The sequence below is a fragment of the Hyperolius riggenbachi genome, chromosome 2 (genome assembly GCF_040937935.1).
Source record: "Hyperolius riggenbachi isolate aHypRig1 chromosome 2, aHypRig1.pri, whole genome shotgun sequence".
Lineage (NCBI taxonomy): Eukaryota > Metazoa > Chordata > Amphibia > Anura > Hyperoliidae > Hyperolius > Hyperolius riggenbachi.
The window spans coordinates 353,867,455-353,891,608 of record NC_090647.1 but is presented as its reverse complement, the minus strand read 5'-3'; the positions used below and the strand labels follow the sequence as shown (position 1 = coordinate 353,891,608).

At 45.2% G+C, this 24,154-nt stretch overlaps 1 protein-coding gene across 6 annotated transcripts in view; it reads right to left on the bottom strand.

Annotated features, from left to right (window-relative positions):
* Positions 1 to 24,154, bottom strand: part of LOC137546793 (EF-hand calcium-binding domain-containing protein 4B-like) — a 125,037-nt gene that overhangs the window by 7,842 nt on the left and 93,041 nt on the right. For all 6 annotated transcript variants that reach the window (XM_068269645.1, XM_068269648.1, XM_068269649.1 and 3 more), the window contains exons 11-12: positions 12,695 to 13,350; positions 7,681 to 7,762 (exon numbers count right to left, since the gene is read on the bottom strand). In XM_068269645.1, coding sequence (XP_068125746.1) covers positions 7,681 to 7,762; positions 12,695 to 13,350 — 738 coding nt within the window. The remainder of the gene's footprint in view (positions 1 to 7,680; positions 7,763 to 12,694; positions 13,351 to 24,154) is intronic.

Sequence of the window (24,154 nt, the reverse complement as noted above, 5' to 3'; positions counted from 1 at the left end):
CGCGTACAGTGTGTGTGTGCGTGTGCGTTTTGCTTCAGTTCATGACCCTGCTTGCTTTTGTGTGTGAGCGTTTGCGTACAGTGTGTATCAGCAAGTGTGTATGCGTGTTTTTGCTTCAGCCCATGCATGTGTGTGTTTTTTTGTTATTCCATTTTATTATAATTAAATGGGAACAGGCAAGCACAGCAAACATTGCATAGCAAGTGTACCTTAAAACTTATTTCATGTCTGTAGGTACATCTCTTACAGTGTTGTCACAGATTTCCACATGATGCAGACACTCAAAACACATGAACAGCACAGTGATGTAGTGGTTAGTCTGTTTGCCTTACAGCGCTGGCTTCCTGGTTTGAATCCCAGCACTATTGGCACAAAAATTTGTATGTTCTCCCTGTTTGCTTGAGTTTCCTCCAGGCACTCCAGTTTCCACTGACACCCCAAAAACATACAAATAAGTTTATTGGCTTCCCCCAAAATTGGCTTTAGACTGCAATGGGTAATATTAATCCTACTAGTACTATGGTAGGGATTAGATTGTGATTTTTTTATACCCTCGCCCTGGGAGCCATTTAGCTTAGAAACTGCCCTGTGTAGGCTCTCCCTAACCCCTAGACCACCCCCCCCCCTTTTATATACATCTAGATAATTTAACAACTTGTGTATATTACACATATTGTACTGTAACTATACCTATCCCTACTCACACAGAACCCTCCCTGTACCTATCCCTAGCCCCTAGACCCCCCCCCCCCAGTGGTGCCTAACCCTAAGACCTCCCTGGTGGTGCCTAACCCTTACCTTCCCCACTATACACACACACACACACACACTATATTTAATCCTTAATATACTTCACTATAAACATGAATAGAATATTTGTAATAGAATAAATAGCGGTAAAATCACATACACAATATTATAAATAGAAAACAAAGGTGTGTAATACGTTTAGAATAGATAGCCTTACAATCACGGACGCATTAAAAAATCTTAAAATAATGGTGATATTAAAAGCGATAGATTAGAAAACAAATCAACGCATTATAAGTGTAAAAAACCAAAGTGAATACCAAAAGCAATGTATTTCCAATAGAACAAGGTTGAAGACGATATTTAAGCATTATACGTATGAAAACGAATTTTAAATGATAAAATAAGTGTAAACTATAATTTACTTGTTACAGCCCTGAAAGAAAAAAAATTAAAAAAAAAAAAAACCCACACAGAAAAAGTAAAAGCTCCAAGTGAAATTTCAAAACGAAAAAAATAAGTAAACCACACATTTAGTTGGATCATAATTTAGTTTTCAACAGGACAATGACCCCAAACACACCTCCAGGCTGTGTAAGGGCTATTTGACCAGGAAGGAGAGTGATGGGGTGCTGCACCAGATGACCTGGCCTACAGTCACCAGACCTGAACCCAATTGAGATGGTTTGGGGTGAGCTGGACCGCAGAGTGAAGGCAAAAAGGGCCAACAAGTACTAAGCATCTCCGGGAACTCCTTCAAGACTGTTGGAAAACCATTTCAGGTGACTACCTCTTGAAGCTCATTAGGAGAGTGCCAAGAGTGTGCAAAGCAGTAATCAAAGCAAAAAGGTGGCTACTTTGAAGAACCTAGAATGACATTTTCAGTTGTTTCACACATTTTGGTTATGTACTATACTTCCACATGTGTTCATTCATAATTTGGATGCCTTCAGTGTGAATCTACAATGTTCATAGTCATGAAAAGAAAGGAAAAAAAAAAAAAAAACTCTGAATGAGAGGGTGTGTCCAAACTTTTGGTCTGTACATATATTTTGCAGTTTGTCCTGTGAGGCAAGTGTGGTCACTTCCAATTTGTAAACAAGCACAGCAGTTAAGGAGGCATGTGAAGACAGGAATATAATGGTTTGCTGGCCTCAAACTAAATTATTTTGCTTAAAGGGGAAGAATTGCACCACCAAGCAATGAGTCACCAGTAAGACTACAAGATATCTTTGCTGCAAGCCATTTATGTCATCTCACATGATAAACTTACATTATGATTCAGTTTAGCTAAATTTAAAACATGTTCTGCCCAGAAGTGTATCTGGGTAATATGACGCCTATGGCAAACTGAAACTACCTACCTCCCTCCCACAACCCATTTTTCAGAAATGCCTATATTATGTTACAATTAAGTAGCCATGTGCCTCAAAATTAAATACATAGTCACATGCTCCCAGATGAAGGAACCAAATCGTTCCATGCCTCCAGATAATTCAACATGTAGTCACATGCCGCACAACAAAATGTAATAGACACTAAAAAGAAAACCATCCCCTGGCGGGTACTCACCTCAGGTGGGGAAGCCTCCGGATCCTAATGAGGCTCCCCCTGTCCTCTGTCCCATGGGGTCTTGCTGCAGCCCGACAGCCTGTTCAATATTTACCTTTCGAGGCTCCAGCGGGGGCGCTGTTGCGGCTCTGACGGAGAGAGGCGGAAATAGCCGATCTCCGTAGGGTCCGCTCTACTGCGCAGGAGCCAAAAGGTAAATATTTACATCGCTTCTGCTCCGGGACGATTTTCTCCGCCACCGTGGGACCGAGGAGGACAGGGGAAGCCTCAATAGGATCCGGAGGCTTCCCCCACCTGAGGAGAGTACCCCCTATGGGAGTTTTTTTTCGCTACAGATTTTCTTTAAGTAGTAACAAGCATACAGACCAGATAAAATAAAGTAGTCACGCACCTCCAGATAGAATATTAAAGCAGCCAGGCGCTTCAAGATAAACAAATTGAAAAGTCAGATGCAGCAAGATAAAAGTAACCAAGCATGCCCTAGTGATACCCCAGTATTATATAGCAATAGGTGTCCCCATTGCAGCCCCCCAGTTTAGGTAGTGAGGAGCAGGGCCGGGCCGAGGCAGAGGCTGAAGAGGCTCCAGCCTCAGGGCGCAGTGTAGCAGGGGGCGCACAATTCATTCAGCTGTCATTCCTAATTGTGTTTGAAGCAGAAAGAAATAAGAAAAGGGGATACATGGCAGTGACTGCAAGCCAGATAACTAGAGATTAAGGTGTTGGGGATGTTGAGGGCCCTGGGGCACCTCTTAGTCTAATAGCAATTAGTGTGTGACGGCTGGGGCGGAGGGATGGAGGGGCGCACTTTGCTGTCTCAGCCTTGGGTGCTGAAGGACCTTGTCCCGGCTCTGGTGAGGAGGTGTCCCCAGTGTAAATATCCCCCAAGTTTAGGAAATGACCAGTACCCCAGTGTAAAAAGCGGCTCCTCTCCCTCAGTTTAGGTAGTGACAGACTCCCACTCCACTCACTGTGATGTCAGACCTCATTACATGATAGACAGCAAGGATGAGACAGCAGGCGGAGACAAGGAAGCAGCAGTAGCAGCACAGGATAGGGCAGTTTTTTTTTTGTTTTTTTTAATACACACACAGGTTGTGCAAAGCAACGCCCCAGCGTGAAACTAACTCAATGCTGATTTCACACTGCAAACCAGATTGCCCCACCAAGAACAACCTTTGGGGATTTTCGTTTTAATACACTAATCCCTGTTCTGGCATCAGGCCAAGCACAAAGTGGGGCTTTCTGGCACTCACTTCCTGTGTCCAAAAGAAAAATGAATTGCACGGAAGTGTATTGACAAAACATGCACATATTCACGTCGCGAATGCATGGACGCAACAGCCGCTGAAATATCTGCGCTGCCATACTTACATGATGTCTGGTTAGATGCATGTCAACACAATAATGCAGTCACAGCGTCTGAGCGTCAAAAACGATACGGCACATCACATAGGTATGAAAGGCCCCATAGACTTTCATAAGCGTATCGCTGGTCTGTGGTAAGAAACAGCCCAAAGCAATGCCACAGTGAAAGAGGCGTCACACTTGCAGGGCAGAAAAATGGAATGAGGCATGTGATGATTTCTTAGTAGGATTTGCATCATACACAGAGTCTTACAGTACAAAGCCCTGTAAGGGTACAGTAAAAGTAATTCCCTTTATTGGTTAAAAACTAGTGTTGCAGTGTGGGTGTATAAAGTGGGCTAAGGGTGCCCTGGGAGGGTCTTTATTTATCCTCCACAACTCCTATAGGAATGCATGGAGTGGGGTGTGATTATCCCCAGGTTCTTATAGAACACCTCACTGTTTAAAGAAGGTGAAGTGGCTGGATGCCGGGACAAAGACTGCAGTGGCTATAGCATAAGGGTCAGTTCACACACACACACACACACACACTGCGAAAAATATTGACCGTCTTCACTTGTACAGAAAAACTGATCTGTGGGCTCCGTGCAAGAAAAATTAAAAGGAGAGTCTGCAATTGGCACCGTTTTCTGTAGCACGGATCCCCATGGAGGCAATTGAAAGGCAATACAAAAATAGACCTCCCTTTACACACAGAACTTTGCAAAGAAGCCAGATGCCAAAATGGATTGCCTGCTTGCATCCTATTGGCCAAGAATGCTGGAAGAGGCATGGGGGCCCTGGGGCAAAGGCAAATTGGAGGCCTCCCTACACCCAGTCCAACAGGTCAGCCCCTGGGTGCACCCCCCCCCCCCCCCCCCCCATTGTAGCCTGCAGCATCCTTACACTAGGATGGTGGTGGTATGGCAGATCAAGGCGATGCAGCCATGGTGTATCTACCCCTCTGCTGGACTCTTCCCAACATGGCTCAGGCATGTGACATCACATCAGGGAGAGTGCTGCTGCGGTCCAGTAGACAGGAAGGGAACTATGGTAACCATGATGCCAGTGGAAGCTGGTAAAGTTTGTATTTCTTCCTCCCTTCACTGACTGCTGGCCCACCACCTCACAGTTCTCACTTCCCATTGGGGGAGGCAGCAGCTAGCTCAGGGGGCTGACTTTTGGGGTGGGTGTAGCCCCCCCCCCGCCCCCCAATGTAACTTTGCCCCAGGGCCCTGGCCACCCAGGACATTTTTGGCAGACATTTTTCTGTACTGAAAAGGTATGCTACAAAAGGACATTTTGAAAGACTAATCAGTTATTCAGAAAGAACAGATCCGATCTGTAACCACACTAATGTGAACCAAGCTTAAAGAAAACCTGTACTGAAAATAAAAGTCAAAATAAGCATACACAAGTCATACTTGCCTTCCATGTAGTCTACTCCTCAGTGCCTTTCTCCTGTCCCGTGTCCTATTTGTTCACTATGATCAAGGGATTTTTCCGTCCTCCATTTTGAAAATGGCTATTACCCCATAACAGCTTTCTGGTCAGCACACAGTTGAACTGTAACATCGCCCACTTGAGCCATAGGGAAACATGGACATTTCCTGGTACATCTGTTTTCCTCTCAGCTATAACTGACAGCAACTCATATTTTACTGACAGCAACTGATATATTTCAGATCTGACAAAATATTGTCAGAACTGGATGGGATTATTGTCAGAAGAAAATGGTGAGCTTCTGAGAGGAACTGAAGGCAAGGTAACTATTCAATGTTCATTTGAAGTTATCTCATGTGTTTATTTTAAATATTTTTACTCAGTACAGGTTCTCTTTAAAGAGAAACTCCAACCAAGAATTGAACTTTATCCCAATCAGTAGCTGATACCCCCTTTTACATGAGAAATAGAATGATTTTCACAAACAGACCATCAGGGGGCGCTGTGTGACTAATTTTGTGCTGAAACCCCTCCCACAAGAGGCTCTGAATACCGCGGTACTCTGGGCAAACTGCCACAATGTAACAATGTTCACAGACAGGAATTAGCTGTTTAAAGCTGTCTGTAACAGCCAGAGCATCTAGAAACAGCTACATAACTTGCCCACAGTAACAATGTCACCATGTAATACATGTCAGAATGTGAATCTGGGAGAGGAAAGATTTTACAATGAGCAAACACTGACTAAATCATTTATACATAATTATTGTAAAAATGAAGCGCTTTTTTTAATTAAATTATTTTCACTGGAGTTCCTCTTTAATTGAGTATCTCAGTGTCCATCAAATAAGGCAAGTAACCCCTACTGCCAGTTATCAAGTTTCAAACATGTAAACAGGGCACAGGATGCAACTGGAATCTACAAAATGTGCTCATATCTATATACAGTGACACAATCACCAGTGACATGATTTACCCTGAAGGGTTTTGTCAGGCGTACTATACAGGGTATAAGCGTTATCTGCAATATATACAGCAAGGGCTAGTTCACATTTGGACTGCAAAAAACAAAACAAAAACACATTTTACCACGATTTGCACTTGTGATTCTCTTTCCATTTAACGGGAAACACAACATGATAGCCCCCAAAGCGCTGCATGCAGCACATTGCTATTGACTACAATTGCTGCAGTGAGAATGCATTAATAGTGATATATTAGCAGCAGCACTTTGCTGATCGCTGGCAATCAGCAAAGCGCTGCAAAAGCACCCAGTGTGAACCAGCCCTATCAAATCCCCCAAATGACATCAAAACAGCCGTCTGTAGCATGTAGCCCAAGTCAGGGCTGCGGAGGATTTGGACCATATGTACTTCTTCTCATGTCATTTCAGGTGTGCTTTAAACCATTTGTCTTTCCACATTTGTCATCTTGTAAACAGATACTCTAAACTGCTTTAAGGCCTGAGACCCACTACAAAGCACTATTCACAAAATTGCTAGAGGATTTGTGTTAGCACTTTGCAAGTGATTTCACTGCTCATATACAATTAGAATGGAAATGCTCCCAAAATGCTGCATGTTCTGCGATTGGCCTAATTAAAATCGCTTTAGTGGAATCTGTCCCATCTATTTACATTGGCGCAAAAAAAAAAAAAAAAAAAAAAGCTCTAGTGAGTTCCAGCCCTAAGGGCCCATTCACACTTGAGCGTTTTGCAGGCAATTTCAGCAAAATGCTCAAACGCTAGCACTTTTGAAAGCACTAGTGTAATTGAACCCTATGGGCCCGTTCTTACTTGGGTGATTTGCGCTTCTAAGTGTGAATGGGGCCTCAAAGGCCTGGTGCACACCAAAAACCGCTAGCAGATCCGCAAAATGCTAGCAGATTTTGAAACGCTTTTTCTTCTTTTTCTGTAGCTTTTCAGCTAGCATTTTGCGGTTTTGTGAAGCGTTTTTGGTGTAGTAGATTTCATGTATTGTTACAGTAAGCTGTTACTGAACAGCTACTGTAACAAAAAACACCTGGCAAACCGCTCTGAAGTGCCGTTTTTCAGAGCGGTTTGCGTTTTTCCTATACTTAACATTGAGGCAGAAACGCATCCGCAATCCAAAATCTGCAGCAGCCCGGGAGTATGCGTTTCTGCAAAACGCCTCCCGCTCTGGTGTGCACCAGCCCATTGAAATACATTACCCAAGCGGATCCGCACCCGCAAGCGGATCGCAAACCGTAGCCGAACCGCTCTGGTGTGCACTAGGCCAAAGTGATTCTTCCACTTTTTCCCCTACACATTTAGTTAGTGTGAGGACTACAGGCACCAGGCCCAGAAGGTTAAATTAACTCATGAGAATTGCTAAGGCAAGTCATGCATGTTTCAGCTTCTACCTCTGGATGCAGGAAGGGGGGGGGGGGGAATATAAGCACTCATTCCTTGAAAATAAATGTTATAGATAACAGTAATCCATCTAAGCTGCATTTTACAAATCAGTCTTTACAACCCATGTGTGCTGTTGTGAACATTGGAAGCTAACTAAAATGCAATATTGTCTAGTGACTACTATAAATGTTTCCTACCTCTCTTGTCCAGCTGTGTCCCAGAGTTGAAGAATATATTGCTTGTTGTCCAAAGTCATAGTCTTGATGCGATAGTCTATTCCTGTAGTGAGAATTCGTTTACCACCATAAAAAAGGGAGCATTTTAACAAAAAATATATTCATAAACTATAGCCAGTTTTTACAAATGTATCTAGGGAGGGGGGACAGTTCAAGCTGCATAGTGTTTATTCCAAATCTGAGATACAACTTTGGAATGTTCTTTGGAGGAACCACGGTCACATGAGACCCTTAAAATGATACCCCCATCACTTGGCAGCAAAAACATAAGCTCTCACACGGGGGCATAACTACAGTTCATGGTGCTTACTATGAAAATTATTGGCCCCCTTCCTTCAGAATCAGATGCCACACCCTTTACAGACCCACAGTGCTGCCACATCTTCCACCATCAGGTCTCTCTGCCGCTCCCACTGTAGTCACCAAGTGTCCTCTGACTTCTTGGTCTGAGTTTTTCTACACCTCATGTGTTAAAAAAAAAAAAGTTTAATTTTCTGTGCAGTAACAGGTTTAGTGAATAGTAATTAGGGAAAGTAATCAGTAAAATGAGCTGTTTTCAGGATTACTGAATGCAGTAATGCTTTGTGAATAAATAGCGCTGCTTAACCCTTTCTGGACCAGCACCCTCTGCCCCCTTAAGGACCAGAGGGTGCTGGACCAGCAAACCGCCGCAAGTTACCGTCACTCCCGCCGGACACGCCGCTCTGTCCCTGCCGCAGGCTGCTCTCTCTGCCGTCGCTATGACGGCAGAGCGCCGTGCGCCGGTCAGGAGCCGCTTTCATTGGCTCCTGACCCTGTCATTCCATGTAAGCCAATGGGAGCTGCTTACATGAATGACAGGGCCAGGAGCCAATGAAAACAGCTCCTGCCCGGCTCACAGTGCTCTGCCGTCATAGAGGCGGCAGGGCATCACATTGCGGCAGGGGCAGAGCGGACCGAGCGACGGGGACAGGCTGTCTGTCAGGACCGCAGCGCCCCCTGCCTGCCGTAGATTTATACTCGCACGGTCCGCAGGTGGTTAATATGTTGGCACTTTATAAATACAAAAAATATACATACATATATACATACATATATATATATATATATATATATATATATATATATATATATATATATATATATATATATATATATATATATATATATATATATATATATACACACCCTTGTGGCTGCAGTGCAGCGGAAGAGCCCACCAGAGAGACCCAACAGTGGAAGATGTAAGCCCAGTCACTGTTTTCACAGTGGTATGTGGGTCTTTTAGGGCCCATTTCCACTATCACGAATTTGCATGCTTTTTTTCGCATGCAAATTCGCATAGCAATACAAGTGAATGGGACTGTTTCCACTTGTCAGGATTCCTTTGCGTTTCTGTGCAGAAAACAAAAATTTGCATTGCAGAGCCATCAGAATTCGCATACCGCTATGCGAAACGCATGCAATGTAGGAAATTCGCATGAGGTTTGGGTATGCAAATTCTCATGCGAATTCACATAGAAACAATGGAAAAGCACACCAGCACTGCCATGGTTCAATTCGCATACATCGTCATCCATGCGAATTCCCATAGACCCGGATGCAAAATTCGTATCCGCATGCAAATTTTTACCACGGCGATTCGCACCGCACAAGTGGAAATGCAGCCTTAAAGGAAGATTGAGTGTAAACAGACAGGGAAGCACAGGAAGGGGGAGGGGCATGGTGGAGGAGATAAGACATCCAGATGCCCCCCTCTTCCTTGTCAATCCCACAAAGCATCAAAATGGGAAAAAGTGCATATGCAGCAGAAGGCACAATGGGCTCTATTCACTAAGCATTATCACATTTGGTAATAATTAAAAACAGACGATTTTACCAGTCACCTTCCCAAATTACAATTAACTAAACCTGTTACTGCCTGTTATCTCCATATCCAACTTGTGAGGTAAGTTACCAACTTGTGTGGTAAATGACTTGGGAAAGGTCAAGAAATTGCAATTCACAAAGATTTTCACATTCAGTAAACTGGGCAAAAGTGGTTGGCATTTTTCTCCAGCTCATAGCAGCCGATAACTCTCTGTGTGGTAGATTTGACAGACAGCCTTTAGGGAGAGCCAAGCAGGCAATAGGGAGAGACACACAGCCCTGCTCATTTGATGCGATAGGGTATCAGGTGGCTCTTCACTCACAGACTGCTCTATTCATAAAAAACTTGTGGCGTAAATACTCGTAGAGGTAAAATACCGCAGCGGTATTTTACACTTCTGGGTGGTCATTCAAAAAAATCTTGAAAGCTGCGATGCAAGAGCGGAGATCTCCCGCTGAAAGCTGGCGGTAAGCTGTCGGAAGGCATGCGGAAACACTTCAGCCGGCAGAGTCCCTCCGTGCACTGTTCTCTCTGGGAGGTCTGTCCCATTCACTTGTATGTAATCCGCAAAATCAGAGGAAGCGGTATTTCCCGTCCACATACCGCTTCCTCTAATCTTTATGAATGGCCATTTTGTTACTTTTTTCTAGATAAATCTAGAAAAACACTGGAGAAGGCGGAAATTTCTCGCTCTGCTGGGGGATTGTAGATTTTCATGCGGGAACAGCTCTTATGAATGCCCACTTTGCTAAATGGACAGGAAAATCCGCTGTTTTGAGCGGAAAACTTGCGGTAAGGTTTTATGAATAGAGCCCAGAGCAGAGAAGGGACTTTTTCGGCTTTTCTGCATCCCTCTAGATCCCTGTACTCTAGCATGCAGAAGCGCTCCCCCTGGCTGCAGCACATCTAAAGGGATGTCAGGGATGCACTGCACAGAAAACCCTAACTCATACACCGCTCCTTGCCTTACTCATGACTTGCTCTACAGCTGGTAAGTGACACTGAGCAGGGCTTAGGGAATTGAGGCATGTTTGTTCAGTAAATTACAGAACTTCAGCCTCATGTCGAAGATCTTTCATGAATTTGGGGGCGGGGAGGTCCGGGAACATATCCGTGGCTCAGTTTTTAAAACCTGATGAAAACCGGAGCCATGGATAGCAATGTTTAAAAGTAGCAGCCGTCTCGACCCAAACAAGAAACGTATCCAGCCGCGTTTGCGAGGACCCGTTTTCAAAACTTGAACAGAAGGTCCGGATCTGCTGCATTTTCACGCAAGGCATATGGATCCTAATACACGCAGGGGTAGTGGCAGGCAATAGAAAGGATCCCCCTCTACACAGGCAGATTTGGACACAAACGGATCTGCCATGCTGGAGGGGGAAGCAGCCAGGACGGGAGTGGCAGCTATTTGCGCAAATTGTTATATAATGTTCACAGTGAGCGGGAAGATAACCTACTTCTTCCACGTCACTTCATGCAATAATCTATTAACCCTTCGCACTCTCGCAAATGTTCAAACAAATGCATTCACAGATTCACTCATCCAGGCACAACTGTTATCCCTACAGCTAAGTTAAAAGCCGGGGTATTAGCTCACAGAAGAATGCATTCTTATGCTTAGTCTCCTATACTGCGCGGAAGTACCCAGGTAAACATAGGTGTCCTAACTCTGGCCCTGTAACATGCATTGTGCAGAAATGCAAACATTCATTGCATCAAACCTATCTAGGGATTAGAAACACATCCTGACGTCCTGCAATGTCACCCTCCGAGAAATACCAAAATAGATCAGTTTATCCAATCTGTCGCGGAACTAGTGTGGACCTACGTCTGAGGGCTGGGGCACACCGAGCGGCTTTTTTTTTTTTTTCTTTTGAGAGTTTTTGCAGCCGCGGATACGCTAGGGTAATGTATTTCAATGGGGGTGCGCACACCAGAGCGGGAGGCGTTTTGCAGAAACGAATCCTCCCGGGGTGAGGCATTTTTTGGATTGCGGAGGCGTTTCTGCCTCAATGTTAAGTATAGGAAAAATGCAAACCGCTCTGAAAATCGGCAGATCAGAGCGGTTTGCCAGGCGGTTGTGTTACAGAAGCTGTACAATATATGAATATGCTACACTGAAATCCACAGCAGCAATCCGCAAAATGCTAGCAAAAACGCAAAAAAAAAAAAAAGGGGGGGAGGAGTTTCAAAATCTGCTAGCATTTTGCGGATCTGCTAGCGGGTTTTGGTGTGCACCAGGCCTAAGGGCCTAAGTAAATAGAGCCCATAGCATAAAAACACATGGATTTTCTGTCATGCAAGTGCGACTTACTGAGTTTATTCAAATTCTGAATGCAAATGTATGCAGCTTGAACATGGCCCAAATAAATCCTGTTAAGGTGGATTACAACTGGTCCATTTTCAGGCTGCATACAGAATTGCAGAATCTCATTGACCAACCTCAGCAATAATCATCATCAATAAGGCCTCTTATGCAGATACACACTGTACCTTTCCCCTTCCAGTTTGAACAGTAAGGCCAATGCAATCAAGGCATCAAAAGCAACTCTACAGTGCTTGAAAATTTACCAGCTGGACTCAGTGTCTCTGGTCTAATAAATCCACACATAGGCCTAGTGCACAGCAGAGCGGTTCGGCTGCGTTTTGCGATCCGCTTGCAGCTGCGCTAGGGTAATGTATTTCAATGGGGTGGTGCACACCAGAGCGGGAGGCGTTTTGCAGAAACGCATACTCCCGGGCTGCTGCAGATTTTGGATTGCGGAGGCGTTTCTGCCTCCAATGTAAAGTATAGGAAAAACGCAAACCGCTCTGAAAAACGCCTGTTCAGAGTGGTTTTGCCGGCGTTTTTGTTACAGAAGCTGTTCAGTAACAGCTTTACTGTAATAATATATGAAATCTACACCAAAACCGCTTCCCAAAACCGCAAAATGCTAGCTGAAACGCTACAGAATAATAAGAAAGAGTGTTTCAAAATCTGCTAGCATTTTGCAGATATGCTAGCGGTTTTTGGTGTGCACCAGGCCTTAAATACAGAAACAACATCCTCACTGCGATTGGTGTTAGATATTTCTAGATAGAGATGGGCTTTAAGAACAAGTCAGTATTACACCTATGAAATCTTACCTACAGTAGAAGATGGGTTTGGTTTAGAAGATCCATCATGCACGGTCTGTAAAAAGGAGGTTTTTCCAACACCTGCATTTCCAACAAACATAATCTTATAGACATGGGTGGGCTTTTCACACACTAATTGAGGAGGCCTTGAATTTTCATGTTGCAGATCTTTATTTTTTAAAATCTCTCTTTCTTGGTTTGTGTGATTGTCTTCAGCCCTTAGTGGTATCTCCTTTAGACTATCATGGTTTATGGAATGGTGCGCAATATCTTCAGACATGCCTCCTGTTACTGTCCTTTGCTTGGTGGAAATACTACTGTGCAGCTGTGAGCCTGTCTGTTCCACTTGCCTAGTTTCCTCTGGACTTTTAAAGTGTGGGGCTGAAGACTGAGGCAGTAATTGGAGTTCAGGTGATTTGGCTAATGTAGATGAAGTATCTCCAGGTGATTCAGGAATGGCAGAATCTTCCAGAGTAAAAAATTGTCCTTTTTGACTGAATAATGACATACTGTGAAAATGGTGATCTGACTGCTCTTCTTGAATACTCTCTTCAAGACGTTTGTAGTCTTTTAATATGCACTCTGCTATAGGGTCTTCTTCTATAGAAATAACTCTTGACCTTGAAGTTTTTATGTCATCTGTGTAGTTGGAAGGATTCAGTACACTACAAGATAAACCACTTAATTTTAGTGGATCCAAATATGAAATGATAGACATAGAGCACGCGTATAAACGACATAAATCCTCAACAACATAATAAACATTAGATCTTAGCAGTTATCTACTGAGGCTTGTAGCAATGTATTGTACAAGAAACTATAGCCCATTGCGATGTCTCAAAAGCTATGATCATCTAAAACAATTGAGAATTGATGTGATCAGAAGTTTTTGAAGAGACATCTGTTGCTTTAAATATTAAGAATCCGTTTCAGGTCAAGGTCGCAATCCAAATGCAAACCGCGATCCACGATCACGTTTTTGCATTGCAATTTTGCCATGATTTGCGTTGTGATTCCCATTCAATAGAAAGAGAATCACATCGCAATCGCCCCTAAAGCGCTGCATGCAGCATGCTTATGCAAAGTTTGTTGTTTATGCAAATCGCAAACACTGCAGTGAGAATAATCCCTAAGGGCTCAAACCTACTAGAGTGATTTTGTGAGCGATTAGGGAGCGATTCAAACACTTGCGATTTCCCTAAACGCTCAGCTAATGTTAATGGATGGGCCAAATTCCACTGGAGCGATTGCTATTATCAAAATCACAAACGCAGGACATGCAGCATTTTTAGCGTTTAGTGATTAGCGTTTCTGCAATGTAAAGTATATAAACACTGGCATAATTGCTTGTCAAAACCTACACAGGGCGATTTTGCTAGCGGTTTTACATTACTGCACACTGTAACAAAATTAATGTTAATTGAAAAGACCAATCAGAATTAAAAACGCTAATCGCTACACAATCGCTCCCAAGCGCCGGGGAATCACTATCGCAATTGCACTAGGAATCGCTGCACACAGTACTGCAGCCATTTTAAAGTGCTGCAGCCATACCTAGTGTGTTCCAGGCCTCATTCCCCCTCATCTGTGACTAAGCACAAGTTATAATTTGATCCCTTAGCTGTGTCAGCTGACTGCCACGGCAGAGAGATCATTTGTAAACACAGGATGTTAACAATAAGTCTGTTTCCATGAAAGCTGGAAGTAGACAAACTGCAGATTTATGGCAGGATTTGTATCAGCTGTAACAAAGAAATTATTTTCTTTAACCACTCGAGGACCAGAGGTTTATACCCCCTAGTGACCAGGCCATTTTTTACAATTCAGCACTTCACAACTTTAACGGTTTATTGCTCGGTCATACAACTTAGCACCAAAATGAATTTTACCTCCTTTTCTTCTCACAAATAGAGCTTTCTTTTGGTGCTATTTGATTACTGCAGCTATTTTTAATTTATTTTTTTATTAATGAAAAAAAGCATCATTTTTGTAAAAAAAAATAATATTTTTTTGATTCCCCCAAATTGTCCCTAGACTATGATCCAAACACTCCACTATACATACATAGACATATGCCAATGGTCGGGATTAGAAATCGATTTGAGGAGATCCGCACTGCTTCAATGTTAATCTTAGTTTACAGTGGCGTAGTGGTTAGTGCTCTTTCCTTGCAGTGCTGGGTTACTGGTTTGAATCCCAGCCAGGTCAACCTCTGCAAGGGGTTTGTATGTTCTCCCCGTGTCTGCGTGGGTTTCCTCCGGGCACTCTGGTTTCTTTCCACACCCCAAAAACATACAGCTAAGTTAATTGGCTTCCGCCTAAATTGGCCCTAGACTATGATACATACAAAACTTTGGTAGGAACTAGATTGTGAGCCCCTCTGAGGGACAGTTAGGCCTGGTGCACACCAAAAACCGCTAGCAGATCCGCAAAATGCTAGCAGATTTTGAAACGCTTTTTCTTCTTTTTTTTGTAGCGTTTCAGCTAGCATTTTGCGGTTTTGTGAAGCGTTTTTGGTGTAGTAGATTTCATGTATTGTTACAGTAAAGCTGTTACTGAACAGCTACTGTAACAAAAAACGCCTGGCAAACCGCTCTGAAGTGCCGTTTTTCAGAGCGGTTTGCGTTTTTCCTATACTTAACATTGAGGCAGAAACGCATCTGCAATCCAAAATCTGCAGCAGCCCGGGAGTATGCGTTTCTGCAAAACGCCTCCCGCTCTGGTGTGCACCAGCCCATTGAAATACATTACCCTAGCGGATCCGCACCCGCAAGCGGATCGCAAACCGCAGCAGAACCGCTCTGGTGTGCACTAGGCCTATGTGACAAGACAATATACTCTGTACAGCGCTGCATAATATGTTGGCGCTATATAAATACTTAAAATAAATAAATATTAAATGCTTAAAAAGACATACAATAAAAAGAACTGTAAGGCCTTTCTGAGCCACAAGTAACAACAATCTTAGAGTAGTTCTTTACTAGGTTGGCACAGGTCTCCTAAGGCATTGTGGCCCATTCTGCCATTGCAAACTGTTATAGCTGCCTGGTCCAAATTGCATGGTTTCCAAGTTTGAACACTCACTATGAGCACACAGATTCTCAATAGAATTGAGGTCTAGCCTCTGTGCGAGCGACACCAGGATCTTGGTTTTGGCATCCTTGAGGAACTGGCTAAGCAGTTTGTGGACATATTTAGGTTTACAGTTGCATTATACTACTCTAAGGCCTCGTTCACATTAGGTGCTTGATTCACAAAAGCATGATAACTGCTATCACGGCAGTTATCACGCGATCTGCCGCACGCGAAGGTTTGCGCGCGTAAAGGATTACACTGCGTGATAAACGAAGGTTTGCGTGCGAACGCACATGATCGCGTGCAAACGTTCGTTTACATGCGAATGTAATCCTTTACGCGTGCAAACTGCCGTGTATCAAGCCCTAGGTGCCCTGAGAAACGTGTAAAAGCGCATGTTAAAAAATGGATGCGCTTTAGTGCACGCTTCAGTGCGTTGCGCTGTGCTTTTTTAGCAGGGGCGTAGCAATAGAGGGTGCAGCGGTAGCGACCGCATCGGGGCCCTTAGGCCAGAGGGGCCCCGAAGGGCCCTCCCTCAACTACAGTATTAGCTCTCTATTGGTCCTGTACTCATAATAATCACTTCTATAGATACTTTGAATAGTGGTAATCATTAACAAACTGTTTCCCATCCCTTCCTTGCACCTCTGACTCTGTAGTTGCCATTGGCAGGTTTTGGTGCACCGTATCAATTGCTATGTATAGAGTGCTTGGGGGGCCCCATTGTAAAACTTGCATCGGGGCCCACAGCTCCTTAGCTACGCCACTGTTTTTTAGCCCATTCACTTGCATTGATGAGCGCTTTACAGCTCAACGCACAGAAATGCATGCAACACTACGTTTTTGTAACGATGCGCAGCACGTAGATGTGAACGAGGTACATTTAATTACATGGGAAAATCAATACCTTGCAGAACGCACAGGACAATGCACTGTGAAAAGCGCACAGAAACATCCCTGATGTGAACGAGGCCTTAGTCTGTGGCATGCTGTGACATAGTGTGCAGCGATTGTCACTGTGGATTCCTCTTCTCCCAGTAAGATCTATGTTTTTCTCTCATCTTCTAATGTGAGAAAGTCTGGGAATAGGTCCATCAATTTCTTAAAGTAAGTGTCCCTGGTTGCAATATATTTGGGTCAGTGCAGCAGGAAGTGGCTTTCATCCTCAAGAGTCTTCTGCTCACAGTGTTGGCGTAGTCTCTCCTCCCTGCGTTTGAACGTCTGTCTGTGTCTCCCAAACTTTATTTGAAGGTGTATGCAAAGTTGTACAGAGGCGCCAGTAGGATAAAAGACACTAAAAACGTTAAAATATTCGGGCTGCGATGGTGGACCAGCCAACCCAAAACCGACACGTATACCGTCAATCTGATGCAATAACAATTTAGTCATATACTCCAAACAAGGGTTGCAATGCGTTTCGCAGGCAAAATCCCACTTCCTCAGGCAATACACAACTGGAGTGATACACAGTATGGAGTCAAGGGAGCGATCCAGGCATATGGGGCTGGAAGAAGCCCCAGGTATGTATAAAAGCTTTTTCTATTTTAACAATGCATTCCTCTCTGGTTCCCTTTAAGGCTTCCAGATTGGTTGATTTGCAGACCAAGGTAGGTATATTTATCAGTTCTGCTGATTTCACAGTCAGTGGGCCATATGCCTATCACTCTTGAGTTTTCTCATAGGAGATAATTTTTCATCATTGATTTAAAATAACTTTGTAGCACATTATAATGGAGAAAGTACCAAAAAGTAGGTGAAAAAAGTGCTGTCAAAATTATTTTGAGTATTTGTTTGCTTGTTGGTGTTTTAAAAGGCATTTTATGTTCAAGTTGTAAAAATATCTCCCTGGAGAAAACTCAGGTGAAAAAGTTAATTGCATATGCCCCAGTGAGTGTAAACCTGGTCTGACCTTTTTTTTCATCTGGAACACCATGGTTTTGGTTTTCTTTAGATTAATGGGGAGTGCCATGTTGTGCTAAATTTCTCCAGGATTTTCAGGCTGTCTTGTAGACTGCTCTCTATTGGCAATAGCAATAAGAGGTCACCTGCATACAGTACTGTTGTGTCATGTAGGGCGAGTCCTGGTGCTGATCTTTAAAGGAATACTGTAGGGGGTCGGGGGAAAATGAGTTGAACTTACCCGGGGCTTCTAATGGCCCCCCGCAGACATCCTGTACCCACACAGCCACTCCCCAATGCTCCGGCCCCGCCTCCAGTTCACTTCTGGAATTTCAGACTTTAAAGTCTGAAAACCACTGTGCCTGCGTTGCCGTGTCCTCGCTCCCGCTGATGTCACCAGGAGTGTATTGCACAAGTCCAGTATGGTCTTTGGTCTGCGCAGTATGCTCCTGGTGCCATCAGCGGGAGCGAGGACACGGCAATGCAGGCGCAGTGGTTTTCTGACTTCAAAGTCAGAAATTCCAGAAGTGAACTGGAGGCGGGGCCGGAGCATCTGTGAGTGGCTGCGCGGGCACAGGATGTCTGCGGGGGACCATTAGAAGCCCTGGGTAACTTCAACTCATTTTCCCCCGACCCCCCTACAGTATCCCTTTAACTTTCAAATGTTCACAGGCAAACCTCAGTCAGGCTGTGATGTGCTGCTCTTTGAGTGAAGGGATTCTTTGGGAACTATGGCTCTACAGCCCAACATGACGAAGAGCCCTCACAACTGTGTTCCTTGAAACATCAACTCCAGTGCAGGACAGGTCAGCAGCAATCATCTTGGCAGATGTCCTGGACTCCTTGCTGACATCTCTATTTTCCTCTCCATAGTTCTAGAAATAGTGCGCTTATATCCATGGCTAGGTTTGTTTCTTACAGAATGTAACTCCTTGTACTTGGACACAGGGCCGGCCCGCTCATGAGGCGGGGTGAAACTTTTGCCTCAGGCGGCACATTTCTAGGGGCGGCATACGCCCGTCGGTGGGTGCGGGGAGCCGGCCGCCGACTGGAGAGGTAGCGGGCAGGACGGGGGTATTGGGCCTAACGGCGGGGTCCCCTCGCCTGGGTCCCCTGTCCTCCGCTCCCCTCCAGCCTTAAATAGATCAGAAGCGCTCCTCGTAAGAGGCAGTGGGCGGGGAGGACTCGCCTCTTCCTCGATCCAGCGTGCGCTCCACTGACGTCACTTCCTGCAACGCCGCCCACTGTGGACAGCGTTGCAGGAACTGACGTCAGTGGAGCGCACGCTGGATCGAGCAAGGAAGAGGTGAGTCCTCCCCGCCCACTACCTCTTACGAGTAGCGCTTCTGATCTATTTAAGGCTGGAGGGGAGCGGAGGACGGGGGACCCAGGCGAGGAAGGGGGGGGGTCCGACCCCCCCTCCCCGCCGCTAGGCCCAATACCCCCGTCCTGCCCGCTACCCCTCCAGCTCGGCGGCGGGGGGGGGGGGGCGGCAGCAATAATTTTTTCAAAATTTGCCTCAGGCGGCAAAAAGTCTAGGGCCGGCCCTGCTTGGACATGATGCAATGTACAGCAGTTCTAGACACTGTGAATTGCTTGGAAATGGCAGTGCAGCCTGTAGAAGAAGACTCCACCCAATAATGCAGATGACACCCAGATATACCTCCATCCCCCAGATCTCTCCTCCTCTACCATGGACAAAGTCTCCGCCTGCCTAACATCCATTTCCTCCTGGATGACCGCCAGGTACCTGAAGCTTAATTTGGACAAGATTTAGCTTCTAATATTCCCACCCCGCACAGCTGCACCCCTCCCAGATCTGCATATCACTATCGAAAATACTACCATCCGCCCTACCTCCCAAGCCCGCTGTCTAGGCGTTACTCTGGACTCTGAACTCTCCTTTACACCCCACATCCAAGGTATTGCCCGATCCTGCAACTTCCACCTCCCCAACATCTCCAAGATCCGCTCCTATCTGTCCCCTGACACCACTAAACTCCTTATCCACGACCTTGTCATCTCCCGCCTACACTACTGCAATTCTCTTTTGTCTGGCCTCCCCTCTAACCGTACTGCCCACTTCAATTGGTAATGAATGCAGCAGCCAGACTGATACATTCATTCTCATCACAGCGCCTCTACAACTCCGCTCTGTAAAGCCCTGCACTGGCTCCCCATCAGCTTTAGGATCAATTTCAAAATCCTGTGCTTGGCCTACAAATCAGTGCACAAGACCTGCCTGACCTACATCTCTGATCTGGCCCACAGGCACATACCAGCCTGCCCCCTCCAATCCTCCAATGACCTGCGCCTAGTCGCACTACGCATATCTCAGTTGCATGCACGATTACAGGACTTCACCAGGGCTGCACCAACTCTCTGGAATTCACTCCCACCAGCCATCAGACTCGCCCCCACCTTTAATACCTTCAAACAAGCTCTCAAGACTCATCTTTTCATGCTCGCATTCCCCCCTACACCAGCACCATAATATGTTCTGTTAGACACCCTCTCAAAAGATGCACCTATTGTCTCCACCCCCACCCTTTAGATTGTAAGCCTCTGGCAGGGCTCTCCTCCCTAGTGTTTCCAGCTTGATTATGCAATCTTACTGACAATCACCCCTCTCGTAGACTAGAACAGTCTCTATTTTGACATATGACACCGTACTGTTATCTAATCATTTGCATGATCTTGTTTTGTCGTGAGTTTCCTGTATGTCCTACCTTGTATATTAACCCATGTATCTATTGTGCAGTGCTGCGTAATGTGTTGGCGCTTTATAAATACAATAAATAATAATAATAAATGAGATGTTCTTTTCTTTCCTTATTGAATAAGCCCATAGTTTATAGTAGTTTAAACAGTGCATCAAGATGCAGCATTTTGTTGTGATATATCAATCTTTTCAAACCTTGTGTTGTGTAGTCTATAGCTGCCAGAGCTTGATATTAAGCATCCTGCTTCATAACTGCATCCTAGACTTTTTGACACAACTTAAAGGACAACTGAAGTGAGAAGAATATGGAGGCTGCCATATTTCCTTCTAAATAATACCAGTTGCCTGGCAGCCCTGCTGATCTATTTGGCTGCAGTAGTGTCTGAATAACACCTGAAACAAGTATGTGGCTAATCTTTTCAGAACTTGCAATCTTGTAAAAAAAACTCCTGATCTGCTGCATGCTTGTTCAGGGTCTATGGATAAATGTATTAGAGGCAGAGGATCAGCAGGATAGCCAGGCAACTGGTATTGCTTAAAAGGAAAAAAAATATGGCAGCCTACGTATCCCTCTCGCTACATTTGTCCATTAAGAGTGAGCACCTGTGTGTCTTGTGCTCTCATTCTTACCTCTGGAACCCCACAAGGCTGTGTCATGATTACTGCATTGCTAGGCTTATGTCAAACTCCATAATTAAGTTTGCAGAGGTTACAAGAATCACGGCTTAATTAGCAATGAGGTCAGGTCTACATAGAGAGAGAAGGTTGAGACCTTGACAATATGATGTCAATACAATGTTCTCTCCTAGAATACTGATAAAGCTAAGGATCTGATTATAAATTACAGGGAACAACAGTGTAAACCCCCACCATTTATTTATATTAAAGGATTATCAGTGCAAAGAGTGAGGTCTTTTAACCACTTGAGGACCCACCCTTTACACCCCCCCCCCCCCCCCCCTAAGGACCAGCGCTGTTTTAGCTGATCTGTGCTGGGTAAGCTGTGCAGCCCCCAGCACAGATCAGGGTGCAGGCAGAGCGACCAGATCGCCCCCCTTTTTTCCCCACTGGGGGGATGATGTGCTGGGGGGGTCTGATCGCTCCTGCCTGCCTGGGTGTTGCGGGGGGGGGGCACCTCAAAGCCCCCCTCCGCAGTGAAATTCCCCCCTCCCTCTCCTCCCTCCCTTACCCGGAGATCCGAGGCTGCACAGGAACGGATCTGTCCTGTGCAGCCTCTAACAGGCTCCTGCCTGTCATGTGACAGCGATCCCTGGCCGCTGATTGGCCGGGGATCGCTGATCTGGTACAACGCTGCTACTGTTAGCAGCGTTGTACGAATGTAAACAAAGCGGATTATTTCCGCTTCTGTTTACATTTAGCCTGCGAGCCGCGATCGGCGGCCCGCAGGCTATTCACGGAGCCCCCCGCCGTGAATTGGCAGGAAGCAGCCGCTCGCGCGAGCGGCTGCTTCCTGATTAATTAGCCTGCAGCCGGCGACGCAGAACTGCGTCGCAGGTCCTGCAGCTGCCACTTTGCCGACGCGCGGTATGAGTGTGTGGTCGGCAAGTGGTTAAGTTCTTGGGAATAACCATCACGATCCTTGTCTCAGCATGCTTACATCATGGTCAGAAAAGCAACACAATGGCTGCTCTTTTCTCAAAGGCTACAGGAGTTTAGAATGCTCTAACATATCTTAGTTACTTTAACAGGTGCATTATTGAGAGTATCCTTATTCCTGGCAGGTGGAATACGTTTCTGCTACAGGAACTGCTCCATCCCTTATCAGGCTCCCTGTACACTGTAAATCCGATGTGCGATTCCGATTCCAATTTGCGATTCCGATTTTCCCTGGATGCTATCAAAAGAAAAATGCATAAAAAACATAGCATGCAGTACCGATTTAAAAATCGGAATCACATGCGAAAATCGATTAAAAATCGGAATCGCATATAGTATGCAAGAGGCGTCAAATAGCTTTGCAGTAAGAAGTGAAAGCAAAACTAGTCATCACTGGGTGTAATCAACAGGAAATCAAAGATATCTACTCTGATGTCTCAGGACTATCATAGAAGACTCTTTTCATCCAAATCATAAACCGTGCTCCTTGTTACTGGCCAGGACTCAGCAGTTTAAAGAAGCACTTTCTAATTCCACCTTGCATCATTATGCGAAAATAAGAAAATACATGTTGACTTTACTGGTGTGGAGTGGTGAGGTAAGCATAATTTATTAATTTCAATTACAGCCTTCAACCTAATCTTTCAGCGAGCATATTTTCACCTAAGATTTGGATAAAACTAATTTCTGTAGGCGGCATGGTTATCTCAATGACAGAAATGTACCATCATATTATTGTGCATATATGACTTATACAAACATTGCTGTGGTTATGTCAGAGGCATTGCTAGGGTCCCGAAATTGCATTTTCAAGCGTTTTGCGATTTCCCTATATCTTCCATTGAGGCAAATCACCCCAAAATGGTACAGGGAATGCTTTGGTGAGTGGATCAGAATCGAACCGCTCAGATGTGAACACTCTCATAGGGAATCATTGCACAAGCGCTTTTAGGGCGATTTTGAAAATTGTTGGCGCTTAAAAAAAAGGCGAAAACATCCTAAGTGTGAACAAGCCCTAAGGGCCTGTCTCCACTCGTTAGTTTTTCTGTGTGTCAGTTTTTCTGCATAAGTTGGCTGACAGTTTTGCATTGCTGTCAATTGTTTTTCTGCATTTGAAAAATGCATCCAAGTGGGAACTAGCCCACTGATTAACAGTGGCAGAAATTGCACAGAAAAACTGATGAGTGGAGACAGGCCCTAACCTAGGATACATTCACAGTGGTACGTTGTGTTATGGCATAACAGCTGCTTTGTAACACGGTTTGCTGCACTGCAATGCACCACTTGTAGGGACAATCACAGTGCAGCAGGTGTGTTCCTCATAGAAATAGGCAGAATTTCACAATAATAGGTAGAGAGTCCCCTAACCTGGCTTCTGTATTGGCCTAGGTGCTGTGCTCGGATGGCCTGGTGGTGATGTTGTGCTGGCTGGCCTGGCAGTAATGTGTGCTGGGCTGGCTGGCTGTGATGCTGGTTGGCAGGCCATGATGCTGGCTGGCTGTGATGCTGGCTGGCCATGATGCTGGCTGGCTGGCAGTGATGTTGGGTGGCTGGCCATGATGCTGGCTGGCTGTAATGCTGGCTGGCGGTGATCATGGTTGGCTGAGGATGATACCCCCACATGCCCCCATAGAGGAACCACAGCTCCCACCATAGAAACACCACAACATTATGGGGGTATGCTGGGAGCTGTAGTGCCTCTATGGCGACATGCAGGGAGCTTTGGTGCCTCAATGTAGGGTATGCTAGTAGCTGAGGTGCATCAATGGAGGTGCATTCTAGGCGCCGTTGTATGTGTGTCTGTCTCCAGCCTTGCAGATTAAAGAGAAGGAGGACATAGCTGGCAGAGGACACATACAACAGTGCCAGCTCTGCCCAGGCCCCGGATGCCACTCAGACCACCCTGGCACAGTAGCACAGTGACCGGTAATGTGTTCCCCTCCTCTGTCTGTGAAAGACATCTTCACTTCCGGGCTTTCCCCGCTAGAGTCTGGAGCTCTAGCATCTGAATCATTCTCAGACAGTAGGGGGAAAAGCTCAGAAGTGAAGATGTCTGCAGACTCTGAGACCAAGCGGCTGGAGAGGAGTACTGTGCCGCCCACTGCACAACTCTGTCGGGGAGAGTGTTCAGGGCACCCCAGAATAAATATCTGTGG